At 38.5% G+C, this 26,214-nt stretch overlaps 1 protein-coding gene across 1 annotated transcript; it reads left to right on the top strand.

Annotated features, from left to right (window-relative positions):
* Nucleotides 1–575: 575 nt before the first annotated feature.
* Nucleotides 576–26,214, top strand: DYNC1LI1 (dynein cytoplasmic 1 light intermediate chain 1). The gene is made up of 13 exons (XM_058833840.1): nucleotides 576–830; nucleotides 1,123–1,196; nucleotides 12,020–12,136; nucleotides 13,530–13,760; nucleotides 16,950–17,119; nucleotides 18,261–18,354; nucleotides 19,974–20,109; nucleotides 20,480–20,591; nucleotides 21,997–22,056; nucleotides 22,182–22,226; nucleotides 22,750–22,870; nucleotides 23,039–23,197; nucleotides 25,258–26,214. The coding sequence occupies exons 1-13, from the start codon at nucleotides 661–663 to the stop codon at nucleotides 25,368–25,370; spliced, it is 1,602 nt and encodes a 533-aa protein (XP_058689823.1). The 5' UTR covers nucleotides 576–660; the 3' UTR covers nucleotides 25,371–26,214.

Below are 26,214 nucleotides of genomic sequence, written 5' to 3'. Positions count from 1 at the left end.
TTTAAAAGGGGGGACACGAGGAAACGTCCCCTGTGTTAGGTTTTCCCTGAATTCCCCTTAAGGGACAAAACTCACCCACTTGAACTTCCACAGAATTTACCGCCATTCTTGTGTTACACTACGAAACACATAAAGAGAGGGTTGGCACACTTGCGAACTTCTTCTGGAACTTCTAGCCAAAGTCGAACTGTTAAAATGATGGTGCTGTGACCCATCTTTTCCGATTTCTCATGCGATACTCGTGAGAGAAGAGCAAGTATCGAGGCGTTTTGCAGAGAAGGACCACCTTGTTCTCCCCAAAAGGCACACCTTGCCCCTGAGCCGCACTTACTTCTCTCGGATGCGCGGTGCTTCCTGCAGGGCCGGGGCTGCCCGGGAGCCAGCGGCGCGGCGCAGCCCCGTGCCCACGGCAACACCTCACACGGGGGAGCGGCGCTGACGGCAGCCGAGCCCAAGGCCGCTCGCTGCTGTGCCGGGGCGGCTCGGGAGGCGGCTGACGGGAGAGGCCGAGGGGCGAGGCCCGAGCGCCGCTGCCCCCGCCCCGGGCCCGCCCCTGCCCCTCCCAACATCCGGGTCCCCGCCGGCGCCGCGGCGCCGCCGCCCGCTCCGCGTCCCGGGGAGGCGGCGGGGCAGGGGAGGGAGGAGGAGGCAGCAGCGAAGATGGCGGCGGCGGTGGGGAGAGCCGGCTCCTTCGGCTCCTCTTCTTCTTCCGGGCTCGGCTCGGCTGCCAGCTTTTCCTCTGCTTCCTCCGCCGCTTCTACGGCCACGGCCAACAACAACAACGCGGAGCTGCGGGCGGGCGGCGATGAGGACGATGGGCAGAACCTCTGGTGAGTGCCCGCCCCGCCCCGCGGACCCGGGCGCGCTGGCCGCCGCCCTCGGAGCGGCTCGGTGCCCTGCGGGGGACGAGGGGAAGGGGGCTGGATAATCCCCCCGCCCCCGCTGGCGCTCAGTGCCTCTCAGTCACTGAGCTGGGGGGGCACCTCCCCTTGGCAGTGGCAGCTCCTGCCCTGCCCCCCGCCCCTCATGCCGTAGCCCCCCCCCATTCCCAGGAGATGGCGAGGGTGGGGACCGGCAGGAAGCAGGAGACCCTTCCTAAGCGCTGTCGTCTCTCCTCGCCAGGTCCTGCATCCTCAGCGAGGTGTCCACGCGCTCGCGCTCCAAGCTGCCTTCGGGGAAGAACGTCCTCCTGCTGGGTGAGGAAAGCATCCCGATCCTTCTGCCTTTCCCTCCGCACACAGACTGAGGAAAGCATCCCGATCCTTCTCCCATCCCCGCCGCACACAGGCGGGCTCCTGAGCTCTCTTGGGCGCCTGCAGCTTCCCTTGTTTAGCGCCCCAAGGGAAGGGGGGGTGATGGGTGGCAAGGCGCTGTCTTAACCCTCCCGCTTCCTCCCTTGCATGGCTTTGCTTCTTTTTGGAGATTGTCCACAGATACTTTAGATGCGAGCCTCGTCATAGGTACCTCGCCATAATACCCTCACTGTCCTTCCCCCAGCCTGGCTCCATAGGGGGGGATGGCTTGGATCGGGAGCTGTTATTGTCTCTCCCACGTGAGCCTTGGCTTTGGGAGGCGTGCGGCTCCCGAAGCCTCCCCCGCCGGAGCCGGCGGTGCCGCTTGCCGGCGCTTGCGGTGTGTCATGCGGACACAAAAACCGCTCCCATGGCCCGAGCGGCATCAATGACGGTGCTGCCTGCGGGCCGGAGGGCGGGGAGGGCCCGGGGAGGGCCGTGCGGGCTCTGCCCTGCCCACTCGCACCCAGCGGCAGCGCTGCCGCCCTGGGATCTCCACCCAGGGCCTTAGTCCAGCGTGGCCCTCGGCAAGGTGAGAGGTACGGAAGGGGACTTTGATAGGGCGGTAATGAGACACTCAGCTGCAATTCATGAAGGAAAACGATACGTCAAAATTAAAAGCTTCATGGAGGAGAGAGAGAAGTGGATGGTCGCAAGTGTATGTGTATGAATAGTTATTAGTATTATTATTAGTGTGGTGTGGTTTTTGTTGTTTTGTTTGCCTCAAAGACTATTAAATACTATTACCAGTAGACAACATAATGAGTTCAGGTGTATGGATTTATAACTAGCTGCTTCTTCCACTCCTTTTGCCAGCCTCCCCGTCCCCAGGAAGAACTGTGTTAATATTTAGAAACAGGGTTAAAACTCAGTAAAGATATTTTTGCAGACTCTGTGCACGCTATGATTCTGCGTAGCCTCATGGCTTATACTCTCGAGGTTTTTCGAGTTGGGCTTTTTTTTTCCTTCTGTAATCCTAAAGCAATCACTGTGATCCTTTTCTTCCTGTTTTGATAAGCTGAGTGGTTACTTAAAACTGACTGAGAAGGAGAAGACTGTGCAAGGATGATAGCATGGTCTTCTGTAGCTCTTACAAGACTTACTACCCTTTAATTTGTTGCTTTGTATGTTATGTAATTAAGTAGGATATTGAGATTGGAAGTTGCAGTGATATTAAACAAAATAAATATTTCATAAGGATTGGCAGCTTTTTGTATGACACTTTGAACCTAAATTGGATGATTGTCCTTGCTGAAGTTAGAAAATTCTTCTTCAAGCTGTGATCCTTGTCAAGAAGATTACACTGTTTGTTTTTCCTCTCTCTTCGTAGTCAGGTAATCCTTAGTGCTCAGTAACTGGAGACTGCTTCCTTCAGAGCTAGAAAGGATACCATAGATTGTTTCCAAATGCTCATTTAGTTTGTGCCATACAACCTGTTGTATATAAATTTCCTTTTTTACCATTTATGTAGAGCTTATAGAATGACTTCATGTAAAAGCTTTTTCTCCTTTATTTGTCTGATGCATTTTTTTTGAAAATGTACAGATTTATAGAAGAAATTCTAATTCTTGCTTAGAAATTGTATTTACTGGAAGGCCTTGATCCAACAGGGGGCAAAAACCCCCCAGATTTGGCATGTATTTAGGAAAAAGAATATCAGGTCTGAGGACTGGCCAGTGAGGACCATGGCCGTGTTTTTCATGAGAATATGCAATCTTTGTTCTTCACTTGCAAGTTATGATGCTGCTCCTGAAGCAGAGTGGCACAGGAAATGGAGAGGTCTTATGTATTCTGTATTGGACAGATTCAGTGTGTGAAGTTCTATCTGTTTGGATTTTTGAGCTGTGTTTATGGTTTCTCTGTTACCAAACATTTCCTCTATGTTCAAGCTTTGTTCCTTTAGACAGTTTTGTACCAACTTTTGTTACTAATACAGAGTACTTCCTGGCATGATAATTTTAAGTTTCTTTATACTTTCAGTACTTTTAAGCAAAAGGTGTAAAGCTGACCAGCATCATGATAGTTTTCAGTCACTTTGTGGCGAATATTTACTGTATAAGCAGTCATATTGGTGAAAACTTTAAGTAACTTGGGTTACTTAAATATGATTTATAGTAACAAATGAGTGCTTATTTTCAATACAAACTGCATTAAAAAAAAAAATCCCTTAAACCTCCAATATCTCATGGCCCCACCCTGAAAAACCAACTGGAAAAACCCACCATGTAGTGTTCTTTTGTTTGCTAGGACAGGTTTTCTAATTTGCCTACAGCTTTTTTATTTTTCAAACAGTGCATATAGTTGTATGCCTAATTGTTCTGGAAACCTATGTCTGGCATGCAAATTCTGCTATTTCAGTATTTATTTTTAGCTGTGTTAACATCTCATTTTTAAGAACCTGGAAAGCAGTTGGAGTTATCTAACTAGAGGAGACTGGAATGCCAAATGTTAATCTCTAGATATGGCACATAGTTTTGTGAAGTGAAGGTTAACAAATAGTGTTGGTAATCATTTGCTCAAAATCAGCCCAAAATTAATTGATTTACAGTTTTACTTCTCCAAAGTTGTTTCACTTGCAGACATTTTTTCAATAACTATTTTTCTTTAAAGTTTAAACTCTGATTGGCACCACATGTGGTGTGAAAGCTTCTCATCTTGTATGAACAAATAATAAAAGTGCAAGCTTTTCTAAACTTGTAAGTCCCTCATGCTCTGATTCCTAGGTAGTTTTGTCATAGTGGCCATAGCTACCAGCAGAAAATGTAAAAATGTCCATGATTTCTTAAGGATATTGAGTGCTCTCATTGACATTTCTAGCTACTTTTTGCAGATAGCCAAAGCAGTGTGTTTTTGTTGCTCTCGCTTAATTTTTTTCTCTTTTTTCTTCTTCTCCTGGGCTGCCTTTTGCTCATTTGTGTAATAAAGCTAGTTGATCACAGGAGATGGTTTTTGTGATGAGAGAATTGATGCTTATAACTGGGAGCTCTTGTGTTCATTCCCTTTCTGATACATCAGCGAGTGGAGTAGAGGGGAGCAGCTGACAACTCACCATTGCAGATTATGGATGGAATCCATAGTGCTGTGGAATGTGTGAAGGCTTGGATTCAGAGACCTGAACTAATAATTTATCCAATAAACTGCTGCATGCATTCAAGCAGTAATGTTCAAAGTCATTCCAGGATGCACCAGAACGCAGGCTCCCAGCTGGCAAGTGAATTGAATAGTTGTTTTCAATCTGGCTTTGTGTTTAATACATTCCTCTGTCTCTGAAGCACAGTATATTCTTTGCCTACAATTTTAACAATGTCAAACCATCCAGTGAGACTCATATGCCTCTCTGTGTCTTATTACACAATTATGCTTCTTGTGAATCACTAGTGGGCTTGAGTTTTGTATGCATTTTACTTGACTTGATGATAAAAGCTTTGAGTTTACTGGGCAGTGAGAGTTCAATTGCCTCATGTCCACATATTCTCTTTATCCCAGACATCTCACTTACCAGGGCTAGGCCTGTTTGTTTGAATCTTGGAGCTCTGCTCCTGTCCAGTGGCATCCAGTAAGGATGCTTGGAAAGAAGCAGAATCCACAGGTAATTTACAGGTACACTTTTCTGAGTGTAAGTGTACCATTTTCTGCAGTAGCAGCCATTCCTAATATATCTTCAAGAGCAGGTTTAGCTTGCTGCTTTTTTCTAGTGGACCTGTGGAATATAAAGAACTTGAAAATTAAGTTTTGATATGGCAAATTTTCATGAGATTATAAAATCTGCTTACTTAAATTTGTACTCAACACTATAAAAATTAGTTTTTCTTTTCATTTTTTCTTTCCAAAAGCTGACAGCTTAATTCTTATAATTTGATAATTGAAACTGATAAAATACTGCTTGTTCATACTGTCCATATTATTAATCTCAGATATTTTAAAAACCCTAGTACTGCAGGAGTTAATTCAGAGAGTTTCTTTTTGTCCTCTTGCAACCAGTTCACCTTCTGCATGCAATGAAAGCCTTGCAAATGTAGTCAAATTGTGTTTAGGTCAGCAGAGTTATGCTTCTAAAGTGTCAATTGTTTTGATGGGGCATTGACCTAGATAAAATTCTAATTGCTTGTTTTGAAGCTACATTTTTTTAGAATTAAATACACAACTTCTTTGTTGTGTATTGTCTTTGTTGTCCTTCCTGCTATAATACCCCTCCAAAAATCCAAAATTACAAGGATGCTGTGTAGTAGAAATCACTTAAAACAGCATGGAAAGTTCTGAAATTCTCGAATTGCATTTATTTTAGTTTGTCTCTGCAGTGTCAGAGGTGCTGCTGGTTACTGGATCTATCTCAGAAATAGCTCCAAAGGTGAAGAACACTGAAAGGAATTGTGCTTTTGTGTTTTTCAGGCAGGTTAGTGGCAGGAGTACTAATAAAGGTGTCGCATGGATAGTAACATGGGATTATTCTATTTTGGTAGTGAACCTGGATAAAATACACTAGACAACTTCCTGCTATGTTAAAGTAGAAGGAATGAGTTAGGAATGGATGCTGTTCATAGTCACTGTAGAATTCTCTGCAATATTTGCCTTTCTCTGACTGTGGGTCTCTCCAAACACTGTTAACACAATTGCTGTACATATTTCCACAGTCAGGCTGTGTATTCTTCAGGTGCAGGACATGGCAAAATATTTGCCGGAAGAATTATCTGCAATCTGCTTTCTGTTATGTTGAAAGGCTGCCCTGCAATTAAGGTGCTCCTCAGAAAAGTTACTTAATTTTTCAGTGCCACAGATACACCGAGTGAACTGTATGTGAGGGGAAAGATTTATCTGGCAGAGTAAAATAAACTTGAAGAGGGAGACAATTTTTATTCAATGAGCAAGTGAAAATTTAGTGACAAGTTATTTGTAAACTTGTTATGGCCTACTTATTGTGCACTTCCATGTTGGTTTGAGAGATTGTATAGAGGGCTCTCATCAGCATAACAAATTTTGTTCTTTAATTCTCTGAAAGCAAACTGAATTTGGCTTACTCTGATTATTTTGGTCTTGTTCTGTAAAGGACATTCTTCAATTAGTATAGAATGTGTAAACAAGCCTCTTTCACTAATATGCAGCTGTAGAAAAGGCAGTTATTAGCTTGTGACAAGTATTTTATCTTGAAAATCGCTATAGTGCACATGTGCTTGGTTCTAGTAGGAAGAAGATCATTACGTCTCTACGCCACTGTGTCAGGATTTAGGCATTCCACATGGTATGGAATAGAGATTGCTCTGGGACTCAGGGAAGGCATTTTAACCCCATTTGTTAACTCTTGTTTAGACTTGATGGCTTTGTTTTATCATATTTAAGCAAGATAGATTTTTTTTTTTCTATTAATAAAAATATTCAGTATTTTATGCTACACATATTGGACATTCTGCATTTTTATATCCAGAAGCAGTCTTTTGCATTGTAAAAAGTATAAAGCTGATTCACAAAAGTATGCTTAGAGGTGTGGGGTATGCAGAAGATGTTAATTGGAACCCTTACTTCTGGTTTTGTTTGGCCTTGTTTGAATGTGTTTTTTTAAGAGATGAGTTGTAGAATTCCCATATCAAGCTGAATTTTAATTGATGGGTTTAAAATTCAAACAAAAATCTTCCTTCAAGGAACCACTAGGATTGTAGACTACGAACAAGTACGGCATCCAGGGTTTTTCAAAGAGCTGTTGAAAAAAAATCACAGTCCTGGATTGAAGAGGGGCAGGCTACCAATACTGATGACACAAAATAAATATTCACTTTTTGTCTCTTTGCCTTGACATATTTTAAACACACTGGACACTTTACAATGGAGGAACAATTTAAACAGGCAGTCAAAGCTCATGCCTGTCCTGGAGATAACACATTGATTGCTCTTCCATGTTTCACAGATTTCTGTGACAAGTAAGAAATGTTAAAGGATTCTTGTTATAGGACCAGTGAAATTCTACTTCTGTTTTCATTTGCTAAACTGAAAGAAATGTGGAAATAGCATGAGTAGTAAATATTTTGAATTTGAAAATGTTAATTTAAAGTTTGAATAAGTTCTGTAACAGAGAGCTTAAGTCCTCGCTAATGTAATAGTTTATGGCTGAACAGTTGGTGTGGCAGGACACAGATCAGTGCCTGTTTGCCTGCACTCACAGAAGGAGATTCATTCACTTCATTGCCCACTCTTCCTGTCTGGGGGGGACCATTCTGCTAAATTCTGTATTGTAGCAGAACATGTAGTGATACTTGATTTTCTGCTCAGTAAAAGTGCTTTTTGCCTGGAGTAGTGAGTAGGGAGGAGGCTGGGGAGGGTTTCTATTGTTACAGTTTCCTTTATGTTTGGGGGCAGCAGCAAGAAGGAAGTTTTCAAAATCTATTTTGTGAACAGAGTAGCACCTTGGACAGAGGAGCTTTCACAACTCCAGACTGGAGCTCATCAGAGGAATGTAGTAGCAGCAGTGTGCAGATAAAAAATGCGACAGCGTTTGTTTAGTTGGGTATAAGACTTTCCATTTTGTTAACAAGACAGTGAAATACTGTGTGTAAGCAGATTGGTTTGGCTTTGTTTCAACTGCTTCCTAGCCTGACTTTTGTGCAAAATTAAATCTGTTGTTTTTCTTTTACTTGTGTTCAGCTTTGGTGCATAGCACTGCTTGTTAGAAACATCACTTCTGTTTCCTCACTGTTGTATTAATGTGTGAATGCAGTTTGGTTTAATGGAGAATTTTTGTTCTTTAGTATTTACACTGCAGTAGGAAGCCTCTTTATGTTATTTGCAAAAGAAGGGTGCAAAATCTACCTGATTTTTATTCTCCCTTGAAATGCTATGTCAGAGATGTTTTGCTCTGTGAGCTTAAGTATGGAAGTCAGTTGTTTAATTATCCCACAGTTAAAAATAACATTCTGTATTTCCAGAATTCTGAAGTGGAGATTGATGGTAATTATTCTTGAAGGTGCATAAGGCTCTGTTTTCTATATTGCTTCAGTAGCACTTGAAAAAAATTTTATTTCATAATATTAATAAGCAGTAATGTTTGAGCCTAGGGGATATGAAGTTTTCCTTAGTCTGAAACTAAGAAGTATTACTTTTTAATATACTTTAGAGATATCCAGAGACAAACAAAAAAAGGTAAATATGTTAAATGTGTTAAGGTTTGTAATTTGAAAAGCCATATATTTATTGTGATTTACATATTTTCTTAACATATATACTTTCTTATATGCCCAAGGTAGCAATTAATGTTAATTATATCAGTATGTTGTGCATTATCAATCAAACCTCCAACAGCTAATAGACTTTAATTTCCTCGCATATATTTCGCTCTCCTCTGGAGGGGAGAGAGAATGCTGTACAAGGTAAAGCATTACAGTAAAATTTTTTGATTTTGTTCAAATTTTATTTTAAGTAAATTAAATAAATTTTGTTTGAGAAGTCTTAAAAGTTAGCACTTAGAATTAATCTGATAATGAGATTTCTAAAATCAGTCTAGGAGTTTTAGATAAACACTGGTTTAAGATTTTCTGTTTTGATATTGTTGCTGAAGAGTAGCTACAAAGCAAAAATCTGCCGCTGCTCTTTCTTAGCATAACTCAGTATATTCGAAGTGTGTTGACTTTTCAAGTGTTTTTTATTGAAGACTAGGTTGGGAAAAATAATAACAAGGATACAAATACATTTGCAGTTGTCATGATTTCAAAAGGCATATGCAACATAGAAAGTAGACGTAGATGAAACCTCAAGTTTTAGCATGCTGGGTTTCACTAGTGTGGGGTTGGACTAGCTGACCTTTGAAGGTCCCTTCCAATCCAAACTATTCTGTTATGATTCTGTCTTCTCTTGGCCAAGACAATTATCTTTTCCTCACCTTTATGATCAGTTGTTTGGGCAAAAAAGAGGAAGTCCTTGTGTCATAAATGATGGTCCTGTTTTTACTTCCTCACAGCTTTTAAAATAATACTGACTCTAATTTGGTTTAAATATGTCAAGAACTCTGGATCTCCTATGAGCTAGGGCGCATTTAGCTAGGCAGCTATTTTGTACCCTTGCAAATGGGTCATCCTGTTTATAAACTAATTGGTTTATGTATTATTAAATTCAGACTTCACTGATGCATCATTCTGGCTTCCCTCATGAAAGATGAGTGCTGCTCTCTTCATGCAGTAACTTGTACAGAACTGTTATGTGTGTCAGTAATCCACCTGCCTGATCTTAATGTTTTGAAATGAGTGAATATTTGCTAAGGACAAGAGAATAGACAGGCTTCCTCATGGAACAGATTAAATTCAAGTAGATCTGTGATGGAAGGCTGAAATTACTGCTGTGTGTGCATATGTGTCCAGAGGTACTCATTTTACTTCAAATCAATTTGTCTTGTGCTGTACTGGTAAAGCTTCTTTTAGTGTAGAGGGGAAAATAAAATTCCAATTCTTACTTTGCCATAGGGTATTAATTTAACAATATTGAACTCCAATTTATTTTAGGCATTTGGAAATACAGGGTTGGAGAGGAAATAACACAGAGCCATGACAAGTAAGGGGCTTGTGGGAAGTATATTTCAAGTTTGCTTATATTGCTTAGCATGAGCACTTTGTAACAATAGTTGTCTAGGTATTAGCATCAGTATGTTTTAATTTAGACTGTTTAGCTGTATATTTTATCAGATGCAGAACTTTTTACAACCACGGGTGTTTTTTAGAATTGTTGCAGCTACTTTAAGAGTTGGTAGATACACACAGGAGATAGTAAAGTTTCCCAAATTCAAGCAAGTAGAAATTTTTATTGTCATTTGTGTGAATCAAACTCTAGTATGCAAAAGAACTTAGCTGGAAGTCAACTGTTCTGAAAAACTCAGAAAGCTCTTTGGTGCAACCCCTCATTAAAAGGAGTAACAGATCTTGATTTGTCTTACCTGTTGAGCCTTCTGCTGGCATGCATTAATTGAAGCTGCCAATTCAGAAAGGTAAAATAGCACAATCAATCATAAGACATGGTTGGCAAAAGCAAATCAGGTTCATATCATTAGAGCAGCAGCTAATAAAGTCTTCTCAGCTATTTGTAGATGACAATTTTAAGTAGCTTGGGTAAGTACAGAGGTGAAGGCAGAGGAGGAATTGTAATTCATCTATGGTGATGAAGTTTGAACTCTTCACTCTTCATCAGAGTCATTTAAAATACTCTTACAAGAGGAAACGCTTGATGTATGACTAGAAAATAGCATTGCTTTCCAATGGTTATTTAAAACTAGCTGTAATTGTTTGCTAATGTGCATCTTGATTTAATACAGGAGCTCACAAATGAACCCTTAAATTAAAGGAAAAGTTAAAGGAATGCAACTTATTTTTTCATTTAACTTGTCTATACTTAACTAGATTTCAAACTTCAGTGCTGGTCTTATTTCTCTCTCTCTTTCTCAAAATGTATTTCATTTAAAATGCATTCATTCTATTGAGTAAAATTCCCATGGCACCTTAGAGTAGGCAGTCTTACATTTCCCAGTGTTAGTGAAATATGAAAATAAAGCTATCCTCTAAATTGAAGACTTAGTGTGGCAGATTTGGGGATGATATGTTAAGCAAATTCAAAATCAGTCTATCAAAGTGTGAGATCTCTGTTCTTTACAGTGGTTATAGCTATAGTGTTTTTAATGTAGCCATAGTAACATCTATAAGATCGTGGTCAGTTCTTTTCACAGGGAAAACGTCATTATGTCTAGCAGTGAAAATTACTGCCCTTGAACTTTTGTCTTTGTTATGTGATTAAAAGCAAGTGTTTAGACTCTTCCTCTATAGGAGAGACTTGGGAAAAAATGTTCTGTTTGACACAAAATTGAGGAAGTGTTTCTTAGAGACCTGGGATAAACCTCAGTTTTATAAGCTGTGACTTTCAAGAATTTTGTCATGTCTGTTACAATACTCATCATTCTGCAAATTAGAGAAGAAAACAAACTGACAAACCCTTGCTTTATGTCCAAATTCAACTTGATTACTCTTTTGAACTGGAAAAAAATGTACATGAAGTTTTCCAACTCTGAGACCTATGATTACAAATGAAGTTTTTCAAGAAGGGTCTCTGACAGTAGTTTAAGTGTTTACATTGTCCATATGCTGTAAGGTTCAGTGGTTATCCAAGCTCCCTTTGGAAGGGAGAGAATAGGAGTGAATGGATCTGGATTGCGGGCTTGTCTCTGTGTTGTCCAAATACACACAAATGTATTGTAAGGCAGTGGGCTTACTGTTTGTCACTTCTTTTTAAAATTCCTTGAGAGCTGTAAAAGAGAAAATATTCAATGAAACCAATTCATAAAAGCTGAGGTAACAGATTTGCCTTATTCAGTGTGCTGTTAGAAATTAGAGAGTTCTGAACTGTAAGAGGAGCTTACTATGAATTAAACTCTATTTTAGAAAAACTTCTTTACTACTTTGATTGTAGTTAAAAGACTGAAATTGTTTGAGGTGTTTAACTACTCCTTAGCATATGCTTTTAAAGATCTGTATAAAAGCCTATTTCAGGTGACATTGTTGGTGTCATAATTGCATTTATCAATAAGTAGAAATAATATTTGAAGCTGAAGCATGCACTTATGACAGATGGATGATAGGGGCAAAACCTGCTGTGTTTCAAAACTCCAGTGAGCTCAGTTACCCTGTTAAGATACAGTTTTCTTTTTGCCCCAGGTGATTTTTAATATGTAACTGTGCTTAAAGACTGAGTGATATCTTCTGTTTCTTCAGGTGAAGATGGAGCAGGTAAAACGAGCTTAATAGGAAAAATTCAAGGAATAGAGGAGTACAAAAAAGGAAGAGGAATGGAGTATTTGTATTTAAATGTGCATGATGAAGACCGAGATGGTGAGTCTGTATTTGTAACAATATCTTAAACCAGTTTGAAAGCAATGGTTGAGTAGAGTGATATTTGAAATGACAGTGGGATGTTTTTCTGTCTTTATAGTATGCAGGAATCCAGCTTATGCCAAAAGTGATTTGTATCATAAGGAAGTTTGTCTGTGTAATTTATTTGGTAGATATCAGGAATGACCACTGAAGTGGTAGAGAAAGAGAGGAACCTGTCAAAAGAAAAGACCAGGGAAGCAGACTTAACTGCAATATTCTGAATAGATGTGTGTTCCTCAGGCCTAGTGGAGAAGGTGACCAGGCTTCTATCTTCCACTTCAATTGTTGTGGCAAGTAGTTAATGTGAACCTACAGAGAAACCTTTGTCTTGCTGGCACGCAATCTGCAAGACTATTGCCATCAACTCATGGGTAGGAAATTGTGCACAATGCTAAAGGAGATTTAAAAAAACAAACAAGAAAATCCAAAAACTTGGGTGAAAGTATGGCTAGAAAGGAGAAAGTATGTTTAAGGTCCTGTTTAATATCCCAGTTGAAGGAGAGCCAGAAGAAGTTGGCCCCCCTTTTTTTTTTTTTTCTGAAATCACATGTTTTCCTGACATTCATGTCTGGATAGTGGTCTCCAAGATGGCTTGGAACCAGATGTAGGAATATTGGGAGTTTTCTTTAAATGTCTTCCTCAGAACTTCTGTACCAAGTAATAAAAATCTACCTGAAAGGACATGTAATTACATTAAGCCAACTAATTTTGAATCAGCATTTCTTCTTATACTGCACAAGTGTTTGTGAATTTCTAGTATTGTGGTATTTTTGGGGGGGAAACAGTGGGATGGTCTGTTTGTATGGTGATTGTCCTTTTGGAAATTGGAAAAGTAAACTCAGTCATTAAAAACTTACAGCTCTTCAGGTTTTTTTGAGTGGCTGAGGTACATTCTATGCTCTAAGAGTTATCCAGCCATGTCAGATGGAGTTTTGAAAGGGAGATGGCAGTCCATGAGAGCTGAGAAGGCCAATGGCTGCAAAAAGATGACTGAGTTCACCCAATATTTCTCTTCTAAGTTGCATCTTGAAGAAAATGTTTTCCTACTCAAAAATGGTGATCAACTGTTTTGGAAATGTTGAATGCTTCCTCTGGATCCTCTCTTTCAGATAATGTTTTTAAAATCTTCAGTTATCAGCTATTAAACATCAGGGTTTGAAAGGGGAGGAGCTTGTCTCCCCAAAAGTTGCAGACTGTTGTGTCATTATGCGTGTTCAATGGACTGATAAAACATCATCTGCTTTCTTCCTTGTATTTTACATGTCCAAAGAACATTCAATAGCCATTATGTAGTGGTGTCTTTTAAGTAAATCTCATTAAATGTTTTTCTTTTTTTTTTTTTTTTTTGTAGACCAAACAAGATGTAATGTGTGGATTTTGGATGGTGACCTGTATCACAAAGGTCTTCTTAAATTTGCAATGGAGGCAAGCTCTCTAAAGGACACTCTAGTTATGTTGGTAGTAGACATGTCTAGACCTTGGACTGCACTGGATTCTTTACAAAAATGGGCAAGTGTTGTAAGAGAACATATTGACAAGTTAAAAATTCCTCCTGAAGAAATGAAAGAAATGGAGCAAAAGTGTGAGTATTCTGCAAATACACGGGAATCCATTTAAATATGCTTAATGCTTTCTGCACCATTTAATCTCTCCATTGCAGTCTTTTTCATTCTTTGGAAGTGGTATTTAAAATTAGAACTTATCAAGCAAGTCCAGCTTCAGATAAGTCTCAAGTAGCTATGTGAACAATACTAGTCTTTCTAACAGAATAACAATGTAGGGGGGGGAAAAAACTTTCAGAATGAACATAGCTGAAATTAGTCTTGCTTTTTAAATATTTTTGTAGATAAGATTCACCAGGAAAAAAAAAAATTCTAAGCATTCAATTAATTTTTCATTTATTTGTTTAAAGGCAGATCACTACATCAGCTTCTTAACTGTTCCTGTAGTTAGCCAGTCAGAGAATCTGGGACCTGTTCTTTGCTTACCAAAAGTGTAAATTTTGAGAGGATTTATGGCAGCATGGCCATGTCTGGGCCCTTTCCACTTGAAGAGTTTTGTTGCAATTATTATTGATGTTAACAGAGCTATGTGTTTGTTGCTCTGTCTGTGTCTTGTATTTTTAGTTTTAAACATGCAGAACACAAAGATTTTGCAGGGTTTCTTAAACTGGCTGAATGAACTCACATTATAGCTCCATGTTACTTTTGAGCAACCCTTTGCATTTCCCTTAGGGTAGTAGAATTTGAATCTTTCCCATTCATCTCTTGGTGAATTACTACAAGGAAGAGATTTGAGAAAGCTGCGTATTGAGATCAAATAGCATGAATAAACATTCTTTTTAAGTCTGAAGTTGCACTCTGACTGGTACGTTTTTAAGCAATGAGTGCTTACGCTAATTTAGAAATGCAGGTTGTAGCTGTGCTGTGATGAAGTGGAATGTAAGGTGAGAGTTGTAGAACTCTGAAATGAGGTATGGGGAATATTAGTTGTTTTGTTTGTCCCTTTAAGGGAGAGATTCTTCTAAGGGAAGTATCCTTGAGAATCATATCTTCCAGGTGGGAGGAGTTGAGCTCTCTTGGAGGTGTTTTTTGGTTTGGTTTTGGATATTAGTGCATGTGTGTTAAACATTCCCTCAAGGGATGTTAAACATTCCTTTCAGGATAGGATTTTGCTGGATGAAAGTATGGATGCAGTATGTTATAAAAGGTGCATAGCTGGTAGTTTTGCTTCTATATAGACTGAGTGAACAGAATAGAGAAACTACAAAATCCAGAAAATGTAAGTGATGAAAGGAGTCAAGAAAAAAATGCTCCTCCATTTAGTTTTGTCCGTTTTGGTTTTCTGTCATCTGGTCTAATTCTTACAGATCTAAGTCGTCTGAACACTGGCTATAACAGAGGCCCTGAACACAATCCAGCTGTGACTGGAAGCTGGTTTTTGTTTTGATCCCGTTGTGAGGTGACTTCATGCATTGCTAGGCGGGCAGGAGCTTGCCAAAAGGACGAGGGAACGTCTGACTTTTGGCTACGGGATCCCACTAGATTCTTGCGTCAGGCTCAGTGCTCCTGAGAGCTGATTTAACTTGCTACCAGGACTGAAATCTACTGAGGGTTTGTGTGTGTGGTTTTCTGGAGGCATGCTGCTGTGTTTGTCTTCAATTCTAGCAGCTGAACTCCACTAAAAGACAGACCCTGCGAGGACTAGAGCTGGTACGGAAAGGCATTTGGGGATACATAGCTGTGTGTGACAGGTTGGAATAGCTCTTCCTCTTCACTGAATTAATCTGTGTTTAATGAAATTGTGTTTCTAAGGAAGACCTTATCTTTCTAAGGAAGATAGTATTACACAGTTTTGGATCTGTGATATACTAAATTATTCCTCCTTTATACTGCTTTCCCTACTTACATAAAGATTAGTATGTTATGATCACACATTGGGAATTTTAGGAATCCACTGGAGGATTTATGTGATTATCCCAGGACAGGATACTATACAGTAAAGACATTGCAGAGTGACTGGCATATTGTGGTGAGAACTCTGGGTTTCAGATACATTCAGTGAATCTTAAAACTCTTCAGACCAGACTTGAATTAGCAGCATTCCCTGAATTAGAGCCTGAGTTGACAGTTTGAGATGATAACGTGTGCATGTGCTTTTTGTTATTGGAAACTCCAAGATCTGCAGAAAAATTGAATAATCTTGACCCAACATAAGTTTTCCTCTAGGGTGTTGAACTAAATCTTGCTCTGTTAATTGCAACAGATGCTTTTCTAGGTATTAACTCAGAGGGCTTCAGTCAGTTTAGTGAAGGTAGCAGTGGATTAACACAGAAGGGAGGATGTTCTGGTGTAGTTCACTGCCCTGCACATGGTGCAGCTGAGCTGCCTTGCTGCCCAACTTCTTGTGCTGAATCAGGATGTGCTACTCATGGAATAGAAGGCAGTGGTTTGGTGTGGTAGAGCCCTGTTTCTGCTGTGTGGAACAGGACATGTGATGTGAAAAATTCAGACATTTTATGCCTCACATTGCATTCCTGACTGTAGGAATAGTAAGTGAATGTGTAATTAGAGGCTTGGCTGTGTGCAGCAGAACATGACAAGGACTTGCAACAAGAATTAGAAAAAAAGAAAGCGTGTAACTTACCTTGCTCGCTACATTTTAAAGTAATATCTAATAATTTTAAAGCATTCCAAATGTTTAATATGCTTTTAACTAGTTATAAAGCTAGTTTAAAGTAGTGTTTATGTTTTCTATTATTTTTTGTTTATACGACTACTGAGTCACTGTACAGAGAGTGAAGTGTGGACAAAGGGTCTTTGTAAGTAAAACCTAGTATACAGTCACAGCTAAGCAGTTTGTGTGAGGCTTAATTATGTTTATTCTGAAATTGTTCCATTAACTTTGCCAAGAAGAATGGAAGGAAACTTATGTCCTTTAGGAAGCAGATCAAACAGCAATCCTTAGTAGCAACTGCCTAGTGATTTCATAATGAAATGAAAAAAAATAAAATTATTTCATATTGGCCTTATAGGCAGTTTTATCTGATCATGTTCTTCTGGCAGCTGATTCAGCTTATCTCAAACTTGCTAGTTCTCCCTTGTGCTGCACAGAGCCAAGATCTAGCCAGGACTAGGTGCATGCTCCATTTTTTCTACACCAAGATGCAGAAGTACTATACAATCAACAGTGCTAGAGATCAATGGCAGTGGAAATCATTGTTGAAATAATAAAGCAGCTGATGTTTTAATGTAACTTTTTTTACTTTCAGTGGTAAGAGACTTCCAGGAGTATATAGAACCAGGCGAGGATTTTCCAGCTTCTCCACAGAGAAGAAATACTTCATTACAGGAAGACAAAGATGACAGTGTGATTTTACCCCTGGGTGCAGATACACTAACATGTAACTTAGGCATTCCTGTAGTAGTAGTTTGTACAAAGGTTTGTTTCACATTTTAGGTCTTTTGCATATTTTATTGAAGTAACTCTGTCAATTGTGGATTGGGGTGGGAAGCAGATGGTTATTGAGTTATTCTGAATACCTCACTTAAGAACTCTTTAAGTGTTTAATATTGATGGTTTGTTATCTTCTGGAACCCATTATTTAATGTTCTATTGGAATTAGCTTTTCCTTTAGTTCTACCAGTTTTCAAGGAATTGAGAAATACCTCAGACCTGATTTTGCTCACAGAAATGAGCTAGTCAATAAGCAACTAGAATTCCCCTTGATTTCCACAGTGCTCCATATTCTGAAAATAGTGGGGTTTTTTTAATATTTCTGCTATTTTTCTGAAGATAACTTCTTCAAGAGTTGTAGTTAGTGAAGTGCTGCACTTCTAACTTTTCTCAGTTCTTAGGGGTCTATGTGATCTGTTTTGGTTTCTGTTAGATATTTAACCATATTAAAGAAAATAATGGTGTGGTTCTCCTGTGGCTATTTTTCATCTGGTTTTCTTGTTTTTTTCCCCCCGGCTCCTCAGTTCTCATTGGCATTAAGCATACTGCATCTGCAGCCTCTGCTGTCCCCCAGGGAAGGCCAAAATCTTTTGATGCATATGCTGTTCCTTCTCTGGAAAGCTAACCCTCTCATTTGAACAGCATGTTTTTCCCACCTCCTAGTTTCCTTCTATTATTTTCTCCACCCCCACAACTTTTTTCTTTTCCTGCTTCCATATTCCTTGCTTTTGCCTTCCTATGCAAAGAGCTAGTTAGTAACTGGATTAAAAACACTGTCTTTTAATGCCACAGTGTGTAAAAAAACATTGGGTAAAAAATGGTGATGTCACTTAGTGGTAAGTTTTCAACAGAGATTTTGAATGGGGAGTGCACTGGAGTGGGGAGGGAGAGTGCATGAAAAGTTCCAGTCACTTGAACTCTCAAGTTATGCTGACTCCAGTATATGTCCATCTGGTTATATATAATTAAAACAAAAAACATTCAGTTGTGCTTCTAAACTATCTTAGAAGGTTTTGTTTTCCTCTGCACTACCCCACCCCACTCCATCTCCCTTTCCCCTTGTGAACTGGATGTGTAGCAGCACTGCTATTTTAGCAGTATATTAATTTTGTGTTTATTTTGACAGTGTGATGCCATCAGTGTTCTGGAAAAAGAGCATGACTACAGAGATGAACACTTCGACTTCATTCAGTCACATATCAGACGGTTTTGCTTACAGTGTATCCTTTAACACATCATAAAGATGATACAATTACTCAAGTCAATGTTTATATTAATTATGACAAGCTTAGAAGAATATTTGTGTCTGTACCAAAGTAGGATGCAACTCTTTTACTGTAGCTTGCAGTCTCCTTCAGCTACCCCCGTGGGCAACATCTAATTAAATTTTTCTGTTTTCTTGTACCTTTTTTTTTTTTACAGAGCTACAAGAGTTTCTAACATGTCCCCTTACCAGGAATTGCCTGTATTTCCCTAATTAGGAAATCAGTTCTCAGAACAGCACATTTTAGCTGACAAGATCCCTAAATACCAACAAGATAATTAATTTAAGTATGATCTTTCTCCAGATGCACATAAGGCATGTTATTTTGTCCCAAATATGCAGTCTCCTCCATGCTCAGTAATTCCACAGGATGAGGTTAGGACAGAAGGAAAGAGGTGTGAATTGCTGTAGGCAAGGTCCACTGACTTCTCTTGCATTGATACAGAGACAATGCCCAGAAGCTGTTGCTCTGCTATTATTATTTTTAAACTTCATTTTTTTAGAAGTGTATAAAATACTAGTCTAATGTTGTTTATTCAGATAGACATGCTGAGATGTAGATTTTAGATGCCAGTAACATGCTTACATTGTGTCTGTCATCATTTGTGCTGAGGTAAAGGGAAGCTTAAATGCTATTGGAGGGACAGCAGGTGACAGATGGAAAAGTTAGTTCAAGAGCCAGAGACCTCAGTTGAAATGGCACTTCCTTCAAAGGGCTTCCAAGACCTAATTTTTCAAAATGGCATTATGTAGTGACTCTTGTGTGTGGCAGAAAAATATAAAACAGTAGGGATTAGCCTCCATAATTGCATATGCCATGTACAACTTGCAATTCTGTTCTAAATTTCACAGAATAGGAATCAGACCCCACCGTATGACTTTCTTCTAGGATTTGAATTGCAGGCATGTAGAAATAAATTAGGGAATTTGGTATTTTTATAATCCCATAGTAAAAATTACTCTTTTATTAATCCTGTGCATAAAATGTGTTAATTTGATACTGAACCATGCTAGAATACTAAGCACTCTCTTGGTCTTCTAGTAACTGATACATAGTAAACTCATTTGCCTTCATTTCCTTTAAAAGCAGATCGCTGTATAATGTGAGAGTTTGTTCCCCTAATTAAAAAAAAATGCAGATGGGAAAGTAGAAGATATTTGGCATTTTTGAAGCTGCTAGTGTCAGTGCTGCAGTGATTGCAGGGTGGGATAATGAGAAGATACAAGGATATGGCTTGAAATTTTTTGTTCACTAAAAGCAGAAGACTTCTTAAGGGCATTTAGTGAAACCATTGGTACTGGGAGGCTTTGAAAGCAAGAAGAGGCTTTGCTTTACTTGAAAATCAAGAGCTGAGGTGGCCTAGAACAAATGCAGAAAAAAAGAAAGATTGACTTAAGTTACTTAATAGCTTATTTCAGAATGAAGCGTTGGAAGTTATTTGACCTGTTTTGCTTTGGTTTTGTATTCCCTTTCAAAATTCTACAAAGTAGCTGACCCTTTTTTGATAGTTTAAAGGTTACTTTAGTTTCTCTTACTCTCCACTAAACAAAGTTTTCTTTAACATGTTTATTTAGATGGGGCAGCACTTATTTACACTTCAGTAAAAGAAAACAAAAACATTGATTTAGTGTATAAATATATAGTCCAGAAGTTGTACGGATTTCCTTTCAATGTTCCAGCTGTTGTTGTGGAAAAAGATGCGGTATTTATGTAAGTTATCTGCACTATTATGTGTATGTGACTACAAAATGAATCTGCAATACTGTAAAGCTGCATTTATTTTTGGTTTATGCCTTTTAAAGTTCCATGTAACATTCTCATGAGTTGGAATTTGGTGAGTGTCAGTGGATGAAGATTACAAACACTCACTTCTCCAGTGGATGAAGATTACAAACACTGCTCCAAAGGGAAATGTTAAGCATGGTGAACCAGTCTCTACCTACTTGTACTGATCAATCTTGCCTTGGAGAATGGGCACTGTGACAGCTTTCCTGGCTCTCAGTTGTGTGCAGTTCAGGAGTGCATGCAAGAATAGCCTGAAGCAGCAATAGAATTTTAAGCCAAATAATCCCTTCTCTAGTCCTGCAGGTTGGGATAATGACAAGAAGATAGGAATATTGCATGAGAATTTCCAGACACTAAAAGCAGATGACAATTTTGAAGACATCATAACAAAACCACCAGTCAGAAAGGTACACTGAGATGTCTTTGCATTTAACTTCTTTGCTGTTTATTTACCTGTCATTTTTTTTCTCTTTCATTGAGACTGTGCTTCCAGCTTATCAAAAGTGTGATGTACTGGGGGTGGGGGGGAGGAATGTTCTTGTTTTGTACTTAAAGTTGCTCTTCAGTTAACAAAAAAGATCATTATGTGGTTTTGTTCTGTATTGCTCTTCTTCAGCTTACACCTTACTGTTACATTGTTTAAGACTACAAATACACTTGATCTGCTTTTAAGACATGTTTGGTATTGAAAAGCCTAAATATGACTTAGCTGTTTCCCAGGTTGTGTTCGTTTTCTTTAAGAACATTTCATTTTGCTCTGAGTTGTTTATAACTTCATAATGCTTTCTGTTTCTTTTGGAGTATTTAAAATAAGAAAGCTTGAGACAGTGTAAAATCAAAAATAAACATGTGCAAACAGCTTCTACATACATTCGGTGTATTTTCCCTGGTGCTATCTAATGAAAGGCCTTGACAGAATGACCTGTAAACATATGTGAGGTTGTTGAACAAAATGCCTGCAGCAGTGGACTCCCATGAACTCAAAAGTTATTGAAGGCAAATATTTCTATGGCTTCTTTCTAACAAAGCTAAGATTTTGTAACTGATCTTATTTTCAATTGGGAATTATTTTAGTGGAGGAAACTAATACTATGTCCTTTCTGAAATCTTAAGGGTAATTACCAAGACATGCTAAATAGGTATCCAAGGAAAATATAACTGACAATATTTCCTTTTGCATGCTTACAAACTTCAGGCCTGGATTATAAACTTTGATACTGATACTTCCCATGCTTGCTTGGGAAAAGTTTTTGATGAATTTATTTGGAAAGAGAGTGCTTGTGATTTGATGCATTGAATTGCAATCTGAGATGTCTGTGTCCAGTTCCTACACCAGTGTGGTGCAACACAGCTGAAGAGTCATGTGTGCCATAGTTACCTATAAAGTAATACTGAGGTGAGGCCTCAAGAAATGAGCAGAGACATTTGCATAATGCAGTGTGTGTGTATCTGTGAATGTTTCTTACTGATCCTGAAATTCCTGAATGTGCCTTGTGAACATTTACTTAATTCCTTTTCACTGAACAATTACATTAATTTTTAGTGGGTCTTTCTACAAATGTATCTACAGCTTTATGCTTGACAGGTCAAAAGAGTTAATGATAATTCTATTTCACTTCTAATTAACTTGGCCTAAATTGAATCATGAAGCAGCAGTCTTAAATATGAAAAATATGATATGCAGCAATCACAGTATTTTATACATGTACTTCATTGAATGTTTTGGTCATATTCACCAGAAGATAAAAAAGAAAATACCTTCCTTTCTTTCTTTCTTTTAGTCAAATTTATGCTCATGTTTTTGTATTGCAGTTTGTTCATGAAAAAGAAATTGTAGCAGAGGATGACCAAGTGTTTCTTATGAAGCAGCAGGTAATTTTCTGTCTATGAAACAAGCAGCAAGAGTTTAATTTAACAACATTCTCAATACAAACTTGGGGTTTTATTCTTAGTCATTGTAACATCTAACACTTACGTGTATGTTTGTTTTTTTGCAGTCACAGTTGGCGAAACAACCACCTACTGCTGCAGGAAGGCCAGTGGTTAGTAACAAAAATTTTAAATACCATCACATGAAAGTCATTAACTTTTATTTATTTAGAAGTTTGCTTTTAATGGCACTGTCAAATACTGTTTGATCTAATTGTTTTAAACTACATAGTATTTAAAGACTCATAGTGCTCTAAAATTATGACACTCCACACTGAGTCATGACAGCTTGTATTGACAGTAAGGGCTAAAGGGCCTGGGTCTCCTTTTCGTATGTTAGAATGAATTTATGGTCAGAGGCACTACTAACAGATGGATTTTCAGGTTTCTCATAGGGATGAAATGAAAAGCTTCTCTTGTGCTTTAGTTACACTAAAGTTAATAGTATTTTCTACAAGTGTGAAAAAATTTGTACACAATCAGCAAAATCTAATCCTGTGTCATTTCAGTTGCATGAGATACTATATTTAAAATACAAAAGCTTAGGAGCTGTGAGAAATAGCAAAATGCTTCATTTAACCTGTTCTTACAGTTTGGGTTTGTTGGTTTGTTGTTTTCTGGTTTTTTTTTTAATAGGATGCCTCACCAAGAGTTCCTGGTGGATCTCCTAGGACACCAAATAGATCTGTAACATCGAATGTTGCCAGTGTTACACCTATCCCCACTGGGTCAAAAAAGATTGATCCCAATATGAAAGGTACCTTTTCTTATGAAGGCACAAATGTACCTGGAGAAGTAGAATAATTGCTTTGCCTGCTTGCTTTAATGTTCTTATTTAGATTTATTAACACACTAAATCAGTATTTACTTAGAAAATCTGTGTTGGTTTTGTGTTGTGTTTTTTCTTTCCTTCTTCCCCTTGTAGCTGGAGCTACATCTGAAGGAGTCCTGGCTAACTTCTTCAATAGTCTCCTGAGCAAGAAAACTGGTTCTCCTGGTGGCCCTGGTGGTGTTGGTGGCAGTCCAGGAGGAGGTGGCACTGGAAGTGCTGGCAGCAACTTACCACCATCAGCAAAAAAGTCAGGTATGATTAATGACAAAAGATCAACTCAATCTAAATTGAGTGATGCATTGTTCCTGTTAGTATAGTTTATCAGAATTATCAACACTACTGTATTTTACTGAATGTTAGATATATAGAAATGCTTTTATATTCTATATGGCTTTTTGCTTTTATTTTCACAGCACTTTAGTATTGTATTTTTGTGGCTTTCGGAGGAGCAAAGAAAACCTTCATGTAGTTGTTTAAGCATGAATCATATCTACATGAGTTCCTAGATTTTTTCCCCTATTTCCACCATCCCAGTGAAATAGCTTATGCCATAAGCCTCTTCTAGTCTTATTTAAATAGGGTAGGACTGTATTTCAAGTTGATTCTTTTTGACAATACTGTCAGTATTAAAATAGCTTTAGATTAATAACTAGTGTTCTAGCTCTGATGCAGTAAGTGCTTTGAGTTTAGTGACAGCCTGTAAAAATACTTACGGTGTTTTCTTTTGACAGATGTTTATATATGAGGCAATTTAAAAATATTATTAGTCTAGAAATGTGTAATAGTGACTGTGCTAAAGCTAGATGCAGGAATGTACTGACTCCCTGCTTCCCCAGAGGTTAATAATGCTGCACTTAGGGGAGAATGCTGGTGTTTCATTGGTACTTCACACTTCCCACTAACATTTTGTGTAGATTAACCCTGACTTTTTTTTTCACCTGTGCACACTTCCCTTTTCTAAGTGCAAAACTCTAAGTGCAAACTCTGGCTAAGCAAAGTCTGAGTGCTTCCTAATGTGCTGTAGGCAAAGTCAGCAGTGCCAGTTTGAACAACATATGGAGATTGTTCAAACAAATGCAGCTGACGCAATATGAGGCACAGAGAGCACCCACTGAAAAATCCTGTGGGGAGTGGCTGGCAGCAGGTTTGGATGATGCCAAGCAAACAGAGGTAGCACTCCAGAAAAGTGTTCTGTCTGGAGCTGTGGCAAAAACATCAAGGACAGAATTTAATCATTAAGGAGCAAAACAGTTCTTAGAAATTTCCTACTCTGCAACAAATTAAGGGTTAGGATTACAGCCAGTTTAACATCAGAAAGGACTATGTTTTCAAGGAGTTATCATAAATGCTAATAAATTTGGCTTTGATATGGCCTTGTCATCATCCTCAGTGTTTTCTGTCTTGTATTTAGTGATATATGCGGCACTCTTCAAATCTGACAACTGTCTGTTAAGACAGTAGTTTGGGATTTGAGAATTACTTTTTCCTCAGCAGCTTTGGGAAATTCCTCTGCTTATTAGTTGGAACATTAGCTATTTTGATTTTAATACAGTATTATCTTTAGTTAATTGATTTGAAGAGCAGCAAAGTACATCTGGCCAAAATTACCTTTATGGATAGTTCCTGTTAATTTGCAGCTTCAGAAAGGATGCTGGGACACTGCTACAACTGCATATGTGTCCGAATATTCTTTTACAGATGCTGTGCACCCTTGTCATAGAATTGGAGTCCTAATACTGCACTGCCTTTTCCCATATTGTCTCCTCCATTCTTGCTATAGAACATAGCGGGATAGAAGCCTAGACTGAGGAGGAGGAATTAAAAGGGTGGGGGGAAATGGTGTGTTTTGAGTTTGAATTAAGTTAGAGTGTGGCTGCACAAATGTTTGTGCCATTCCAAGTTAGGGAGGGGATAAGTGGGTGAGGAGAGAAAGGGATTTGCCATCTGCAGGTCTGTGTGTACCCATGAGCAGTGGTGTCAGGTTTGTGTTGACCTAGTACACAAAACTGACTTTGCTGGGCTTGCTGAAACCCCTGATTTTTACATTCAGCATTATTTCAAAACAAATTATACAGAAAACTGTATAGAAGTAGTCATAACTGGTAGACTTAATAGTCTTCTGTGTTTTATACTTTAAGGATATGACTTTCTCTGTACTGTTTCCTTTCTGTTTCTTTAGGGTTTTGGCCTTATGCCTTAATTTTTTTACCCAAAGCATGCAGTAACAATTATTAGGATTTGTCTGATTTGAGAATTGAAGATACCATAGGCTTTTCATAAACATGACTGAATTATACACACTTGTTTTGTAGGTCAGAAGCCAGTTTTAACAGATGTTCAGGCAGAATTGGACAGAATTTCACGAAAACCTGAAATGGTCTCTCCTACATCATCTACATCTCCCACAGAAGGCGAAGCATCTTGAAGACACCAAATAAAACCAATTGTTCAGTTTTCTGGGATAATTCAAACTTGCCTCTGCCTCTTCCTTCAGTGACTGGAACTAAAGAACTGAAATATCTTTCAGAACACCAACCATTGATGTCTGTCTTTCTTTTATATGTGTTGCCCAACTTTACAAAAGGGAGCTGTACAGATGGAAAACAGTTATCACATTGTGTAGGAGCACTGCTCACAGTGCAAAAACAGTAAATTAATTCTTTTTTTCTGGGTTTTGTTAAAAAGTCAGTGTAATTCTGTAAAATTGCAAGTATGTCCACTTAAGTGATAGGGGTTGCTTAGAACAGGAAAACTGATACACACCACAGGCACTTAATTTATATTGATTTCCCAATCTGTTAGGTAAGTTTAATACTATCTTAAATAGATTAACCTCTACATGAGAGAACTACTGCTAGTTTTCAAAAGAGAAAAATAATTGCACAAATCTGTAATAGCAACAAACTCCAGTTATACTTAAACACTTCATTGGGAATATGGTTTAAAAAAACCTGTTTCATCTCCACTGAAATTTACACTGCATTCAAAAACCCATGCAAAAATGCATTCAGGTATAAGACTAAATTAGTGGCTGGGGTTTTTTTGTTTTTTTCCTCTTTGATTAATTTCAGACACTGAATAAAAGATGTATAAAGAAAAAGCAGAGGTTAAATGTACAGAATATCAGTATCCAGATTTGTCTATATATATATGGCTCAGCCTTAATGTCCCCCACTATGTTTCCCACACTACTTATGGTTTAAAATTGGTCATCAAAACTGTAATCAGTTAATAAAGTATTCTCTGCATTCAAATTTAAATAACTTCCA

This window comes from Poecile atricapillus, chromosome 2 (genome assembly GCF_030490865.1).
Source record: "Poecile atricapillus isolate bPoeAtr1 chromosome 2, bPoeAtr1.hap1, whole genome shotgun sequence".
NCBI lineage: Eukaryota > Metazoa > Chordata > Aves > Passeriformes > Paridae > Poecile > Poecile atricapillus.
The sequence above is the reverse complement of the archived record's forward strand: the minus strand, read 5'-3'. Positions and strand labels throughout refer to the sequence as shown.

Coding starts and splice junctions, on each gene's coding strand:
- DYNC1LI1 (XM_058833840.1), top strand. CDS start 661: ATGGCGGCGGCGGTGGGGAGAGCCGGCTCCTTCGGCTCCTCTTCTTCT. Junction 17,120..18,260: donor TAGTAGTAGTTTGTACAAAG/GTTTGTTTCACA, acceptor TTATTTTGACAG/TGTGATGCCATCAGTGTTCT. Junction 20,110..20,479: donor GAAAAAGATGCGGTATTTAT/GTAAGTTATCTG, acceptor TCCCTTCTCTAG/TCCTGCAGGTTGGGATAATG.